General features: G+C 41.4%; 1 protein-coding gene across 1 annotated transcript in view; it reads right to left on the minus strand.

Moving 5' to 3' along the window:
* LOC124789480 (ketohexokinase-like) overlaps window positions 1–14,840 on the minus strand; it is an 87,709-nt gene extending 72,869 nt beyond the window's left edge. The window contains exon 1 of the mRNA XM_047256858.1: window positions 14,623–14,840. Within this exon, the coding sequence (XP_047112814.1) occupies window positions 14,623–14,720 (98 nt within the window). The 5' untranslated portion in view covers window positions 14,721–14,840. The remainder of the gene's footprint in view (window positions 1–14,622) is intronic.
* Window positions 14,841–18,020: the final 3,180 nt, after the last annotated feature.

Raw genomic sequence — 18,020 nt, forward strand, 5'->3', positions numbered from 1 at the left:
AGACCACACATTTGCAAGAAGCAAATTGTGGTCAACATGTCTTCGCCCATGGCTTCTCTTAAATCGTCAAGCCTCATTGCGATAGACAAATCCATTCCTATAAACGAAAATAAGACACTAAAAATTGTTCTATAATAAAAAACTAATACTCCAAATTACCTCAATATCATTACGAATAATATTAAGTACCGTTTGAATAAGAAACAACCAATTAATTTAATTAATTCACACTATGAATAATTTAAGGAATACCAAGCGATCGCTTTTAGATACACATTCAATTATTTTAATGATAGCGCTCATTGGAACACAGGACTGTTTTATTATCTATGCCTAAGGTATGACGTCATTGGTCAAAGCCGACGGGTTGTATCCCCTGCTTCACTGGACCCCGTCTTGGACCATCGGATACTAAGAGATACAATTACAATATGTTTGGTTTAATAACCACTGTAAAACCAGTTCCTGCTTCTAGCAAGTCCAACACCACAAAACCATGAAAGTGTCTTTAGTTTAATACATAATTCATTTGTTCACAACAGATACAGTCGTTACACCATCAAGGAATAAAGCGTGCTTGCTCCCTGTACTGTTTATACAGCTTCTATGGCGCGAGCGGCAAACAATTGTCCGCGCCGATCGACCGCCACTATTGCAGTATTCTCCCGGTGATTCTCCGATACACGTCCATCCTGCACACACAGAAACCGGCGGCGAGGTAGACACATCTCCACTCTCTCACCCTCGTCCTTAAAATATCGTGTGTTCGAGACGGTGGAAAGCCGAGTGTCTGTAGAACTTACACTGCAATTCCCGAGGCACTACAATTGTCTCTCAGGAAGGTGTCAAGCGAATTTTTTTACCGGCTTTTTTGGGCAGATATATTTTTGTTTATTTTTGGAGGATTTGGCAGGTCTGGTATTCAGTCTCGTTACGACAACCCTGTGTTCACTAATCCCTGTATCCGTTTCGACGTCCGTTATAAGTTCACGATTATTTGTTGCTAAGACGTCAAGTGTGTTTTCACAAGCATTTACTATTCGAGTGGGCTCATGGACCAATTGTTCGAAATAATTTTCAGAGAATGCGTTTAGCACAATTTCGGATGATGTTTTATGGATACCCTCGGATTTAAACATGTATGTTCGCCAAGATATCGAGGGTAAATTAAAGTCACCATGAACCATAATTGTATGAGTCGCGGACGTATTTTGAAATTAGACTCAAGATTTCTTCGAACCCTTCAGCAACTGTAACATCTGACTTGGGAAATCGGTAAAAAATCCAATTATTATTTTATTCCGGTTGCCTAGAATGACCTCAACATATACTACCACACAGGAACTATCTACTTCAATTTCGTACAGGATAAACTACTTCCAACAGCAACAAACACGGCACCGCCAACTGTATTTAGCCTATCCTTTCTCAACACCGTTAGGTCCTTCGCAAAAATTTCTGCTGAAATTGTCTTCTCCTTTAGCAAGTTTTCAGTTCCTATAACGATTTGAGCATCAGTGCTTTCAATCAGCTCTTGGAGCTCTGGTACTTTCCCAAAGCAGCTACGAAAATTTACAGCTGTTTTTCCGATGGTTCCTAGATCCAAATTCTTCCTGTGTTCGACCTGCACCCTTTGAGACTGAAGCCCTTTTTGTGTTTCCCCCCACACACTCTAACCTAAAATACTGCCCAGCCACGCCACACAGTCCCCACTACCCGTGTAGCCGCCTCCTGAGTGAAATGGACTCCTGATGTATTTAGTGGAACCCAAAACCCCACCACCCCACGGCGCAAGTCGAGGAATCAGCAGCCTACACGGTCGCAGAACCGTCTGAGCCTCTGATTCAGCCCCTCCACTCGGCTCTGTACCAGAGGCCCGCAATTGGTCCTGTCGACTATGCTGCAAGTAGTGAGCTCTGCTTTCATATCGCGAGCATGACTGGCAGCCTTTACCACAGATTTAATATTCCTGGATTGTTACCGAAGGTACGAAGATACAGTATAGGTTCCCAGATATGTGAGTGGCTCGAAAACTTCTTCGGTAACAGTACCCAGCAGGTAGTCCTCGTCATCGACTGTTCATCAAAGGGTACTGTCAGAAGTGCCCCAGTTAAGTGTGAAAGACCGCTGTTATTTACTATATATATAAATGATCTGGTGAGCAGGAATCTGTGGCTGTTTGATGATGATGTCGTGATATACGTGAAGAAGTCGTTGAGTGACTGTAGGAGGATACAAATTACTTACACAAAATTTCTAGTTGGTGTGGTGAATGGCAGCTAGCTCTAAATGTACAAAAATACAAGTTAATGCAGATTAGTAGGAAAAAGAAACCCGTAATGTTCGAATACAGCATTAGTAGTGCCTTGCTTGACAGTCACGTCTATTAAATATCTAGGTGTAGCTTAACAAAGCGTTTGAAATGGAACGAGCATTTAAGGATTGTGGTAGGGAAGACCAATGGTCGACTTCGGTTTATTGGGAGAATTTTAGGAAGGAGACCACATAGAGGACACTAGTACTCCTTGTGTATTTGTGATCCGCAGTATATCGGATTAAAGGAAGACATTGAAGCAAGTCAGAGGTGAGCTGCTAGGTTCGCACAATACGCAAGTATTATGGAGATGCTTCAGGACGTCAAATAGCAATCACTGGGGGTAAGGTGACGTTCTTTTCAAGAAACAGTACTGGGAACATTTAGATAGCTGGCATTTGAAACTGACTGAAGAAGGGTTCTACTACCGCCAACATATTTCAGAAAAGGACCACGAAGATAAGAGAAATTAGGGCACGTACGGAGGCATACAGTCACAGATTTTGGGACGACGCTGCTTGTAATACAGTAATAACAAAACTTGGAATATTTCACTATCCGCCTTGTTTTATATACGTTTCTGCACGTTTGAATTTTAGTAGCAGCTATGGTGCAATATCGTCGGTGCTTTGGATGTAAAGAGAAGTATTTGAATGGAGGACCAGTTACTTTTCACAGATTTGTACAAAAAAATTATAATTGTAAATGTCATATGATTTGAGGCACTTTATATGTTGAAAACTACTGAGACACGTAATTATACAGTCTTGTACTGTAGAGATGATGTCAGCAGTTTTACGGCCATGTTTTTACAAATGTGTTTGAGTAAACTGCCAATCAGTGTATGCGTATTGGTGCTATGTTCACAAGCAGATAAAATTTTTACATGACATCCTCCCATTGACGGAGGTACTCAGTTTATTGCATGTATCCAAATATTTCTGCATGAGAGTTTCCCATGTAGTGACAGAGTAACGTAATTAATTAGCACAAATTCGACAATAAGAATCAGTTCAACAGAAAACCTTTAAAAAAATTTTTTTTGTCTGTCACTTCTTTTATTACTCCAAAATTCGAGTGCTGATCTTGTATTTTTTTTTTTTTTTTTTTTTTGTAGTGTATAATTTTACTTTTCTGATGAGATTGCGAAAAAATGTTACAGATATGTTACTTGACTACGCAAAACAGAAGGGTAAATCAAGAAAAATTGAAAATAGTAATGGGCAAGGAGCTGGTGCAAATCGCTTACAGCATTTACTGTAACAATTTCATAGTTCCAAATACATCGTTTTTTCGTGACACTTTGGCGCCGTCTACAGTGTCATAGTAACAATTAATTACAACACAGATTCGATATTATGAATAAGTGCAACAGAAACCGTAAAAAAAAAATAAAATAAAAAAAATATTGTTGGCTTTCACTTCGTATCCCGTTACCAAAAAAAACTTAAATACAGTAGAATATGAGCTATGTTACTGCGACGAAAAAAACACAATACTATTGCTCTTCACATCTTTAAGCCAACTACATTTCCTGATATCAAATTGCTAATATGTCTGTAAAACGCGTATATAAAGTTACCGGTACTTGTGAAGGTGATCCATCTGTAGCGGCGAAGTAGTAACACTCAAAATACGATAAGTGCTATACGTGCTAAAAAATGCGCCGTCCCAAAATCACGCGACGAGCTGCAGGAGATTTTGCAGACATAATTCTCGTTCTGTACATCCAAATACTCCATAGATATGAACACAGACGAAACATTTTCGCACTGCTAGCGCCGAAGCGGAGAGAGCGTGAACTTCCTTTGATAGTTCGCTGTAATACCGTCAACCAGTGGAACACGATAGTACGTATTGGAAACAGAATGCTGTTCACTTGCGCTCTCCTGCTGTTTACACCAGAGAGTTCTCGTTCGCTTGTGTTCGCTCCGGTGTAAACAAGGGTTAATAGGGACAACAACCGACGCGGCCGACAAGGAAGCAGACTACAATGTGAGTGAAGGATAGTTCTTGTCAACAACCAAGTCACGGATGTGCGCTCCCATGTAGCGAAAGAGACATGCAACATCCTCACATCGATTTGCGCGTAGAATCTTCATCAACTTTAGCTGCAGTTCAGTGTCACGTACTTTTCGAGGTTCGCTCCTTTCTTGACCTGAGTGTTTTTATCTCGACACACGCGCCGTCGTCTGTGGTTGGATTATTGGTTGGTTTATTTGAGGGAGGGACCAAACAGCGAGTCATCGGTCCCATCGGTTTGTGGAAGGATGGGGAAGGGAATCGCCCGTGCTCTTTCAAAGGTACCATCCCGGCATTTGCCTGAAACGATTTAGGAAAGTCACGGAAAACCTGAAATAGGATGGCCGGACGCGTGTTTGAACCGTCGTCCTCCCGAAAGCGAGTCCAGTGTGCCACTGCGCCGCCGCCGCCATCAGTGGTCTAGGCGTTAGGATGTTTGTTTCTACTGTAGAAAACGGAGACACATCAGCACTGTTTGTACCTTTCAGATGTCAAAGACGCCCTGTGACACAGCTAATCTTCACTCAGATAAAACACATAAACTGTTAATTGATCATCAGTAATTTTTCAAGTGGACATGGAAGCTTCAGTCTCCTTTATTAAGTGGAATACCTATGCAGTGCTTGGGTCACCCAGATTACAACTGTTTGCTAAGAAAGTTGCAACATGTAATGGCCACAATTTACAAATCAAAGAAACTTTCCAGGCTGACGATTTTATATGTGTGTTGTCAGAGGTTTTTCTTTCTTGGTTAACAGTTCACTAATGCACCGACAACATCTTTGACATAGAGGCTTGTAACGCATTCGATTTCTCAATTAACAGAAAAGTTCATTTAGTTTCCACTGAGATTCCATTTCAAGATGTCGATGAACTGTGCACAAAGTTTCCCAGTTTTTATTCTCCAGGACGGGTTGTGCAAAGGTCATACTGGCTCAGATCCAAGTCATGGAAACCACTGTTAGCCATTTTTTCTAAGCCCGCCCAGTGCCCCACGTTCTGTGCGACTGAGTCAAGGTGGAACTGGACCTTAACCAAGTCATCCACCAATTTAGTCCAGCTCCTGTGCGTTTCCATTAATAATCATTAGGAAGGCCAATGGCTCGCTTAGACTTTGTGGGGCCTTCAAAACAGTGAATGTGCAAGTTATTGTAAATACTTTTCCTGTTCCTCGACCAGAAGATTCATTCTCTAGATCAGTGGTCGTCAAACTGTAGCTCGCGTGCCACTTGCGGCGTGAATCAAGTATTCTGCGGCCCGCGGCTCTCAGACCTATTTTACTATAATATTCATCTAGCAACTAAAAGCCAAATCAAAAAGCGCCAAGTAACGTTAAGAGCTTCTGAAGAATGTAGTTTTCTAGCTCAGTAACAAACGAAACTACGGTGTAGTCGGCATGCGTAGTGCTGACGCCTGCTATCGACACCACAAAGATGCTCCTTGCTATCGAAGCATCGCTGGACACACCAGTGAGACGGAAGCAGCAAGACACACTCACAGAAGTTCTCCGCGCAACTGTCGGAGGCCTGTCTTGGAATAGACTGACGCATGGACACAAGGTCAGTTTATGCCAGACTACGTTCCAGTCAACGCTAAGTCCACAGCAAGCAACAGAGTTAGGGACAACTGTTTAGACTATTCAAGTTAATCCTCAAGTCCTTGCATATCTTGGTGAGCTTTGTCCTTGAACAGGGCTACGAGAAAGAGTTTCTACTGAACAGTGCTTCGAGTTGTTATACCAGCAAGTGTATTTCAGCATAAGTGTTACTCTGGTTCTATCAATGTATATAAACGTACCTACGCTCTAATGCACAGTCACAGCAAAGAAGAAGTTGCATAACAGAAGATAAGTGTTCATTTTGACTGTAAATATATTTCAGTTCTTACATTTTATGTACACAATAATCGTGTCATTTATCACCTGTTTAGAACCCAGTTCATTTGTGACCATCCATCATGATGAAAACCACTTACAGAGACAGTAATATTTTAAGATGTGCGTAGTTTTAATTGACATTGGTAAATTTGGCCATGAGCTAACTCGTAAGTGAAGTTGGCCGCTTACCTCATGTATTAAAATACGTGAGAGAGGGGATGTTTTATCGTTTGTCTTCCAGTACTGACAACTCCCAGGCAAGCACGACTCGTACCAGTCAGCTACTACGGTACAAATTTTGATATGAAAAGGAAATAGATTCTAGAATACACATTGCAGAGATGGTCATCTGCAATGCAGTATATATTTATAACAAGAAATCTGAAATTAAATTAAGGGTTTTGTAATACAACATAATGAATAGGAGAAAAATAATATTCAGAACGTTTAGTAAACATCTGTGATCATGTCTCATACTGCATGATGCATTTAAATATAAGTAGAGTCACTGTTATTAATTAATTAATCTTCTGCTCACACAGACAACACAATAACTCGTCTTCAGGCAGTTACAGTATCACAACTACATAAACATAATTAACGTAAGGACATCACACACATCCATGCCCGAGGCAGGATCCGAACCTGCGACCGTAGTGGTTGCTCGGTTCCAGACTGTAGAACCTAGAACCGCTCGGCCACTCCGGCCGGCCCCATAGTATTTGACTCAAAGATTATGAATTCAGCTCCTCAAAACTATGCCTAGATAAAATAGAAGGCTCTAGTTATTTTGCAAGTTTTATTATATCTGTAGGGAGTTCAGTTTCATCTGGTGACAAAACACAAACCACTGCTGGCTTTGTTCAGTCCCTGACCATCGCTACCACATACAAAAGTGTATCACTTACAGTGGTATGACCCGTTCCTGTCAGCATGCAATAATATTGTATACAAGCCTACCAGTTATCATGCCAATGGAGAAACATTACCAGGCTCCCAGATGATCCAGACATGGAGTTCAATCAATAGGAGGTCGTTTGTTTCAATACAGATGCCGAGGCATACCACACTCTGGAAAATTTTGCAATTATCACAGCAGTCGGAGGAGGACCCTGCCCTTTGGCAGTTCCAAAAATGGGTGAGACTGGGCTGGCCTGATCGCCAACCAGCACAGTCCAGCCCAATACTGAGAATCTTGATGTAAGGTCTAACTGCTCTTGGTGGCATGCCACTTGTTGGTTCATCACATGAGTCTTACCAGGTAGTCAATGCAAATTCAGTATGTGGCAAAGTGCTTTCTTTACTTCATGCAGGACACTGGAACATCACTCACACGGAAATCTTGGTTCAACATCACGTCTATTGGCCAGTTGTGGGCAAAGAAATCGAGGACCTGGCACACACATGCCTGGAATGTGCACCTCAACAGGCTGTTCCTCCTAATGTTTTTCCCTATGGCCTAAACCATTTGATCCTGTGGACTGTGTGCATGTCGACTATGCAGGACGTTTTTGGCTAATATGTGACTCACAGTGATAGTCGCTTTTTCTGAGGCGAAAGTGTACAACAACAGCAGAAACCACAGTCCAAGCATTCACACAAGTTTTCACCATTGAAGATTTTCCCAGGGTACTGGTCACAAGCAATGGACCCTTCCATGGCGACAAGTGCAAGAGGCATCAAAAACAACCCACACAACAGACATTACAGCAATGATACTTCAGGCCGTGCAAAGCATGAACTCAAACTGGCCAGCTTACTGGTAGATCAACAGAGGGCAACACCAGTGGCCACACCTGAAACAGCTCCAAGGCATGTGCACAGGCTGATCAGTGCTTGTGGGCTGAACTATTTCCTACTTCCACAGAAACGAAGTTTGAGCCAATCAAACAAAACTGTTACTCCCCCCAAAGATGACTATTTAGACCCATGCTGAGATGGCAGCTAGCAGTTCCAGTGCAGCTAGCCGCATCAGGAAGGCCCCACCTGGATGATGCAATACCAAGATCAACTCCTCTGTGCATCACTGTCACCATGAAATGGGACTTTGCCAAATGGGATGTTGCCGAGTGGAGAGGACTTTGGCATTCTACACTCCTGGAAATTGAAATAAGAACACCGTGAATTCATTGTCCCAGGAAGGGGAAACTTTATTGACACATTCCTGGGGTCAGATACATCACATGATCACACTGACAGAACCACAGGCACATAGACACAGGCAACAGAGCATGCACAATGTCGGCACTAGTATAGTGTATATCCACCTTTTGCAGCAATGCAGGCTGCTATTCTCCCATGGAGACGATCGTAGAGATGCTGGATGTAGTCCTGTGGAACGGCGTGCCATGCCATTTCCACCTGGCGCCTCAGTTGGACCAGCGTTCGTGCTAGACGTGCAGACCGCGTGAGACGACGCTTCATCTAGTCCCAAACATGCTCAATGGGGGACAGATCCGGAGATCTTACTGGCCAGGGTAGTTGACTTACACCTTCTAGAGCACGTTGGGTGGCACGGGATACATGCGAACGTGCATTGTCCTGTTGGAACAGCAAGTTCCCTTACCGGTCTAGGAATGGTAGAACGATGGGTTCGATGACGGTTTGGATGTACCGTGCACTATTCAGTGTCCCCTCGACGATCACCAGTGGTGTACGGCCAGTGTAGGAGATCGCTCCCCACACCATGATGCCGGGTGTTGGCCCTGTGTGCCTCGGTCGTATGCAGTCCTGATTGTGGCGCTCACCTGCACGGCGCCAAACACGCATACGACCATCATTGGCACCAAGGCAGAAGCAACTCTCATCGCTGAAGACGACACGTCTCCATTCGTCCCTCCATTCACGCCTGTCGCGACACCACTGGAGGTGGGCTGCACGATGTTGGGGCGTGAGCGGAAGACGGCCTAACGGTGTGCGGGACCGTAGCCCAGCTTCATGGAGACGGTTGCGAATGGTCCTCGCCGATACCCCAGGAGCAACAGTGTCCCTAATTTGCTGGGAAGTGGCGGTGCGGTCCCCTACAGCACTGCGTAGAATCCTACGGTCTTGGCGTGCATCCGTGCGTCGCTGCGGTCCGGTCCCAGGTCGACGGGCACGTGCACCTTCCGCCGACCACTGGCGACAACATCGATGTACTGTGGAGACCTCACGTCCCACATGTTGAGCAATTCGGCGGTACGTCCACCCGGCCTCCCGCATGCCCACTATACGCCCTCGCTCAAAGTCCGTCAACTGCACATACGGTTTACGTCCACGCTGTCGCGGCATGCTACCAGTGTTAAAGACTGCGATGGAGCTCCGTATGCCATGGCAAACTGGCTGACACTGACGGCGGCGGTGCAGAAATGCTGCGCAGCTAGCGCCATTCGACGGCCAACACCGCGGTTCCTGGTGTGTCCGCTGTGCCGTGCGTGTGATCATTGCTTGTACAGCCCTCTCGCAGTGTCCGGAGCAAGTATGGTGGGTCTGACACACCGGTGTCAATGTGTTCTTTTTTCCATTTCCAGGAGTGTATTTTGCTATGTCTCCTGCACTTGGAAAGTGTTGGATTTAATGTCAGTATTACAAAATTCATTCATACAGAATTTTAAAAGATTCTACCTGTGACTTACTTTTTGGAATTCAGTTCATTTGACCAATCAGTCAGTCAAGAAAGTTTTATTTTCTTGTTCTTCAGCAGTTAGTTATTGTTTTTAAATTTCCGAAGTTGTTTCTTGTGTTGCAAATAAATCTGTTCAATTGGAATACTTGGTGAATGTTTTGTGTGATATATGTGAAGGAAGCAACATGTCAGCTCCAAGTTTGCATCATTCACATTTATGAATTTTTTTTTACCAATACAGAATCTGTTATCTCTGTACTGCTCTTTTCCATCTTCAATCCAATGGAGAGGTGGATCAAATGGTTTGCAGCTTCAAAGAAAAACTTAAGGTAGAGGTTCAGTCAATTCACTCACAGAAAATACATTAACTCTTGAATCTTACATGGCTATGCCAGCTGCTGGGAGGACTCCTGTGAATCCCACATGGTAGACAATCTCAGACCTCCTTGCACTTCCTCCACCCACAGTAGAACAAGCTAATATCTGCACACTAGCAGTTCAGAACAGACAGTGTGGTGTGGGTGCAAACATTTGTTTGGCAAGCACACAGGTTGGATACCTGCAAAGACTCTGGCACACGACCTTTGATGTGGAGCACCATCGGAACCAGCTGCAGTCTAGGCTGCCCCAACCAGGGCTTCCACGTCATACCACCTTCAATCCTGGGCTCAGATGGCTCAGACTTCAACATTGCCTCTTCTTCAGCTACAACAGCTGCAGCAACAGCAGCAGCAAGAGGCACATAGGTGCCAGTTTCCTGCAGCTGCGATGAACTGGCTCCTCACACTCTTTCCATGTCAAGAAGCAACAGCCTCTGCTGAAGCCACGGACCCAATCCACTCTCATGCTGACAATGGCACTGACACAACAATATGCTCAGCAGCACCACCACCCAGCTAGGTGCCAGGCTTAGCAGCAGTACTGCAGCACCCAGCCTCACTGAGCAGTGATGTTGAAATGAGAAAGTGCATCCCTGGATATCTGAGGTGGCCCCTCTTCTTTCACATAAGAACTGGCATAAGTTCGACCTATGAATCCTATATGTTGTCTCTTGGAGGGGGGAGGGCGGAGTAGGGATGCTGTATCCAGTGATTCAGAGATCAATATGTGAAATTGCGTTTGCATGGTTCCACTACCAGCAGCACACAGATTACTGCATTACACCATGAGCGACACTGCAAGCCAGAAACATACAACCAGGCACCTTGTGGAATCATGTGGTGCCAATCAGCTTCTTCAGGCTTAGAACAAAGATGCCAACACACCTAGTGGAGGCCCTCTTATGTTGTTCTGCCTCAGTGATAAGACGCTGTATAGCTGTTACTTCTACAATGACCATAGTGGTGAACGTAAACTTTTGGAGGTTTATTCTGCCAACCGTATTCTCTGCTACAGTTCATAATCGATTCCACCTGCACTTGGGTTCGAGTATTGTATTCTATGTAAGCAGTATATTGTGCTTCATAAACGAGCTGTGTACCACAACTTAACACTGGTCATGTGAAACCCAAATAAAATTCTCCTAACATGACACTATGAAAGCTGTAGATTGAGGCATACTTCTGGATCCAGTTTTTAAAGGACTTCAGAAAAACTTTTAATCAGTATAATATCAATGCTTATTAGTGAAAGTACGAAGTATCAAACGATATTTGTGACTGGATTGAGGATTTATTGATAGAAAGGATGAGGCATGTTATTTTTGATAGAGAGTCATTGAGAAATGTAGAAGTAACTTCACACATATCCCTGGGAAGTGTGTTGGGACACTCGCTGTTAATTTTGTATATTAATAACTTTGCAGATAATATTAACAGTAACTTGAGATATTTTTGCATATGATACAGTTATCATAATGAAGTACTATCTCAAAAAAGCTGCACAAATATCAGGCCAGATCGTTAGAAAATTTCAAAGTGATCTGCTTTAAATTAAAACATTGCTCACTTTACAAAATGCAAAAACATAGCATTCTGTGACTACAACATAAGTAACTGAAATACATATCTTGGTGTAGCAATTTATGGGGACATGAAATGGAATAATCACATAAGTTCAATCACAGGTAAAACAACTCATTGACAGGCTAAGGGGAAAATGAAATCAGTTTACAATGCAGACTGCTTACAGATCATTTGAGTGTCCCATCCTAGAATATTGCTCCATGTGTTAGACCTATACCAAATCGGGTTAATAAAGAATATTCAACATATACAAAGAACAGTAGCACCATTGATCACATGTTTGTTAGCCTCACAGTGTGTCACAGAAACGCTGTCACCTGAATTGTCAGACAATTGAAGATAAAAGTAACAATTACAATGTTTCAAGAACAAGTATTAAGTGAAAACTATATAAGGTCCATCTACATATCGCACTCATACAGGAATTCCTTAATAGGTTGACCCAAGACCATTGTGATATGCATAATTAAGCTCTATCGCGAACATCCTGTCCTATTTTTCACAAGCTGATTTCCCCTTGCATGCTAAGACTGTGTTCCCAAATATTTGACTTTTTAAATCAGTGCATTGAATTAAACAAATGAAGATGAAATTTCCTAGCGTGAACACCCCAACCCTTCATGCACTCATTGTGGGTGAATTAAAAGAGACTGTCTAGGCAGCTTTATTTTCCGATTCGTCATTTACTCGCTTCATTATGTTCTTCACCTTGTTTACATCTACATATACACACATACTTCGCAAGTCACTGTATAGTGTGTGGCAGAGGGTATTCTATACCACTACTGGTTATTTCCTTGCTTGTTCCAATTGCAGATAGGGAGAGGGTAAAACAACTGTCTACACACCGCCATGTGATCCCCAATTTTTCGTATTTTATCTTCCTGGTCCCTATGAAAATGTATGTTGCCAGCAGTAGAATCTTCTGCTGTCAGCTTCAAACGCTGATTCTATAAATTTTCTCAATAGTGTTCCTCAAAAACAACATCTCTGAATCGTATTCCCATTATTCAGAAGTTTCGGTGTAGTCTATATTCATATAGTCATGACTTGGCATAATGCCTTCATTGTAATTAAGGCTCTAGTGCATTTCAACGCAGTTAGATGTTTCCAAAATTTCTACTCTGTAGTGCTTTTGCACTTGTTTGAACATAATTGCCTCTATTAACAATACAATTATGTGCAATCTTTTAACTGATTCAGGATCGCCAGATATTCCATGTAAGTCCTTTTGGATGTCAAATATTCATTCAAACATGCCCCCATTATCTCTTCATAACAATAAACATGTAGCTATGTTTTTATTAGAATTGTATTACTGCTACAGTTGTTCAGAAATTGTTTTTCAGGAAGACTGCCAATCTAAACTCTCTTTATTGGTTGGGTTTTGGTACTACCTGTCAGCCTACCCTCCCAACTCGGGGCTACAAGCATTGGAGAAAAAAATATCCAAGTTTTCGAGAAGTGTGAGTTCCGTTATCATGAAGAGGAGTGCTGTAAAGACAGTCGAAAAATCCGATTTTATAGTCTCTTTTAGTTTCAAAAAGATGTGGCAAGTTTTCCAAAAGGATCTTATCCAAGCCATGTAGCTCCCAACACTTGGAGAAACTAAATGTCAACTCGAACAGAGACCTGCTTGTCTAAGTCAGCTTTATGCAATTGGAGCCTGGAAGATATCCCAGAGATTGGTTGGTATCGACTATTTTGCCCAAAAGCCACTGCCACACAGCTGACCTTAAGGAGGAGGAAGAGAGAGAGAGAAATTAAAACAACAGTAGTCTCGTGACTTTGGCTTTTAAGCCCAAGATCGCTGGTCTCTGAATCATAATGTTTCACTATCGCAAGGAATAATGGTGCCTGAATCAAGCCTGAGTTTGTTATGGTAGAGTACAGACGACACTGACAAGCTCCCAGCTCCAGGTTTTCAATGTCCACGCAGAACCACTTCTGGCCAAACTGCTAAGGTGGACACATGCAAAATTACTGCTTTGATCACGGAAACGTGTTGCATTCCATCTGTAAAAAAAAACCTCATTTCGGTCGCAAACATAGTTTTAAAAAACAAGCGTATTTTCTTTATTGTATATAGATCAGTATTAATCAAAAGCTTTCCAGAAGTGAAGAACAGCCACGGTAGTTCTTACCTGTGGCTCTTAGGGTAAGTGAAGCTCGTGAGTTCGATTTGTAACAATTGTTCGTTGAATCATTTGCTTTCAAAAAGCATATCGTTGTCTAGAATTTTGCTACAGATAGTAGTGACTAGTGACCACAGTAGTTAGTCGGTTGCAAATGTAATAATTAAAAGTTTTCGCTCATTCAAGCAGCTGACGCGGCCTAATGGAGTACGTTGTTATACGATATTTTTATATTTTTGTCACAAAAATGGTAGATTTCCCATGTAAATCGCTACAAGCTCCCAAATTGTAAGATAAGAATTTAGAAACCTTGTGGCTGTATTATTTTGGGGACGAGGCTCTCCGTTAGGACGTAGTTCTTATGTGTCTTTGAAAACATTAGCATTTGTCTCTGAATACAATGAATTCGAAGGCCTGTTTCAGAACTCCTATTTTTACACCGGTTTTAAATTTCTATTCGATAGATTTCAAAGAACGCAAAAAAATTCTGTGAGTTTTCACTAGTATATGGAAAAAATGAAATTACGTACAAGATGCGGGGGGGCTCGTGATCTAGCTGTAAATCATACTGGTTCTTGCAATTAAACTTAAGATATTTTGCTGTTAAGCAACGAGTTTTGTAACAATAGGCTGCGAACAGGGAATTCCAAAGAATAAGAAGTACTGTATATCAAACTTTAGATATATGTAATTTTCATGTTACATACCTCTGGTCGGAATCTTCGATTGGATAACTTTTGCAGTACAACAGTTCGTCGACACAAATCATCCCGACGCAAAGTATTTTCGGCTGTGTTGCAGTCATCGTGTTTAGTTCTTTCTCGAAGATCCAATGTGTATCACAAATTGTTGTTTAGGTTGTACCAACGTTGGGTTGTACAGACACCAATCCAGAAACGTTGCAAAGCTCATTGACAAATATTTTCGCAGGACATGCCATGGTGTGATAGTTGCAGTGTGCAAACTCATTGGCGGGCGAAGCAGAGAATTTATGTGAAATGTGGCTTTTATTCGATTTATGATTATTAAATTTATGAAGCAGAATGTGAGATGTGATTTACCAGAAAGATAGACGTTGTCTTATTACCACTTTCCTTTTTCGAGAGAAGGTCTACCTAATCGACCAAGCAACCTGTTAAACAGATTAATTGAGGAATACAAGCATACCACCCAACCAACCCTCGTTAGCAAATCAGCGGTGTGTGTACAGTACAGAGGTGTGATGTATTCTCATGCAAACTATGTTAATAATTTAGAATTTCTGAGTACCAGTAAAGAGCAGATAGATAATATTTCGTTGCATAATCGAAGTTATAAAAGTGAACTGTTGTAGTCTTGTTGATACTACCGTATATATTGCATCAGAATCATTTTTTCATTTCGTACTTTTCACGCATTGTAGAGAATGGGGTGAATGATATTTGGTGTTTAGAAACTAAAAACAGGCAGTCTGAATACACAGAAATAGCGCATCCTTTCACTACCTTCAGTTTCATGTTTCTGTGTTGTCAAGTTATTTTTCTTCAGTTCTGTATGTTATCAGCAAAAGTGTTTATTTTATTATTTACTGACATACAACCTGGGAAAGCATTACTTATCTCCGACATCTGTGAATGAGTTTGCGCATTTGCATTCGGAAAAAATGCTTTAAACTCGTGCCTGTCAAACCATGCAGAGATTTTCCATGGTTCTTAGAAATTTGCTGTAGCAAACTGAAAGGTGTGATCAGTTTCTTATTACCTTATTGGTGTTAACCCCTATTCCTCCTTTGTTGTAACTAAGTATTTTGCTCTTGGACCATTCCATTACTTTGACAGTAACAAAATTAATTTAACCTAAAGGGAAATGGAACAGAAATTAAAATGCATTTCAGTGGAAACGTATTCCTAGCTCCAGAAGGGCAGTTTGAGTAGATAGGGAAAATTACATGTTTCCCATCGAGCAGAAAATACGTGCTGAGAGATTGCAAGCAATTAAGACTGGTTTAAACAGATTCAAACACACATCAAAGCAGAGCATATGATAAAATAGCCTTCTAACTGTAACAATAATATAAACAGGGAACTTTAAATGGTAGAACAGCAGTAGAGCTTGTAAAAGAAAAGCAAGCTTTTTTGTAATAATAAAATAACCACAAGAATGTAAGTACTAAAAGGTAATTGCCCACGGGCCAACATGTGATAGGTGCCATAGAGTCATTCCACTGCTGCGGGTGTGACATTTTGTCACATTTTTCGTGCGTAAAGTTATTTATTTGTACTTCAGGTGTCAGAGTAAGGCTAACTTTAATTTAGTGATTAGAATAGCATGTTGTTAAGTTCCTGTAAAAAATTTTAGCTCTTAATTTTAAACTCAACCTGCTAAAAAAAAATCGCGAAGAAGTGTTGCGGGTGTGACAGAACTTTACCCTTCATTTGCACATAGCTGTGTTCTTTAGTTATTTCATTTTCTACTTCTGAATCAGGATGGTTGATAATTTTTCACACAGTGAAGAAAGGAGTAATAACATACAAGATATGACAACTTTTATTCACAGACACTTCCAAAAGACAACATATTCTTTTCCTTCATGTTGTGGGTGTGACACATAGATACATCAATATTATTGAGTGAAATTTAAAACAAAACACCTAGAAAATACTTTAATTATTATGTTAAAATGATAAAAAGTTAAACAAGAGAGAACTAGGCCTATTTCAATGCTACTGAAAAACAAATTGTCTCCTGTTACTCAACAGCTTGGGTGGATTTACTTTCTGGGAGATTACTGAAATATTTTCCCAAGATATGTCTTCTTCTGTGGGCCAAATCCAGCATTTCCCACTGGGTTGCATATACTTCAGCAAGATCTGCTCAGCTTGTTCATCAACGAAGAACTTCTGCAAAGTATTTCTTTTTCAAACAGGACTTTCCAGTGACAGTCAACTCTGACAGTACAAAGTCTCCTATAGTAAGTTTCAAGGATTCTTCACTATCAACACAACACATCGGATTGTGTGCATTTTCATGGTTATGAAGTGACATCACTGTTGTAATCTGTTGGGCATATGTAGCAGAAACCCTTATAACTCCCTCTTTAACTGCTATAATGCAGTGGAGTTTGTGCAATCCTGGAATAGGCTGTACGCCTTTCCAACGATTATCCAACATAGCCATTGCTGAATTAATTTCTTCAGATGATAAGTAGAGGGCTGTAATTCCTTTCAGTTTCTTCTTGACACATTTATAAAAGTCATGAGGAATGTTAATAGTAACCCTCCGTGATTTAATAATGTGAAGCGATTCTTGATTTGCGTTGTGCATCCATCGGAGAAAATCTTGACTCTTTGAAGATAAGGAAATTGTCTCTTTAGGTCCTGAAAAAGCAGCTTATGCATTGTCCAACCTGAATATTTATTGTGGGACAAGTCATCGCTAACAATGGCATAGCTGCGTATGGTACCATCTTTAATCCAGGCCACAGCTGTAAATATAGTTGTCTGCTGTTGGTGCCAGTGAGCACTCTGGATCTCATCCTGACAAACAGAAGTATAATTTTCAGCATAGTCAACCTGCAAAACCAAATTGTGATTACTGAAATTTACTTTTGCATCCTCAAAGTACTTTGCTTCTTCTTAACATAACAGTGCAGTTTGAATCCCAGAAGCTGTATTTTTATTTCTTTAATGACATTCAAAACTATCCTAACTGTTTCTATACGCTGAGGGCGACCTTCAACATCTTTCCATTGAGTCCATTGAAGCTCATTGTTCAGTACTTCTTCATCAACAAGGGTCTTTGCATTTAAAGTGTTACACTTTTCGCAGGCACTGGACATACACTTATAATTTTCTGTCACAAACAAGAATGCTAACTAAATCTTGTGCTCTACTTGGAAATGTATTGGTTTCTATTGCAACTCTTTCAACCAAATACTGTATGTTTGCGTGGTATCGACAAATACACACATTATGTGGCATAAATGTTCTGGTTCTCCAGTTTCAGGGTTCTTGACACTAACCACATCTTTTCGTCCTGGTTCTTTTCGGCTTATGTCATCACGAAGGTAGAAGTTCTTAATTTTATTTTCTGTATCTGCACTGATAAACTTGCTCCATTTCTTGTA

Source organism: Schistocerca piceifrons, chromosome 3 (assembly GCF_021461385.2).
Source record: "Schistocerca piceifrons isolate TAMUIC-IGC-003096 chromosome 3, iqSchPice1.1, whole genome shotgun sequence".
NCBI classification, from domain to species: domain Eukaryota; kingdom Metazoa; phylum Arthropoda; class Insecta; order Orthoptera; family Acrididae; genus Schistocerca; species Schistocerca piceifrons.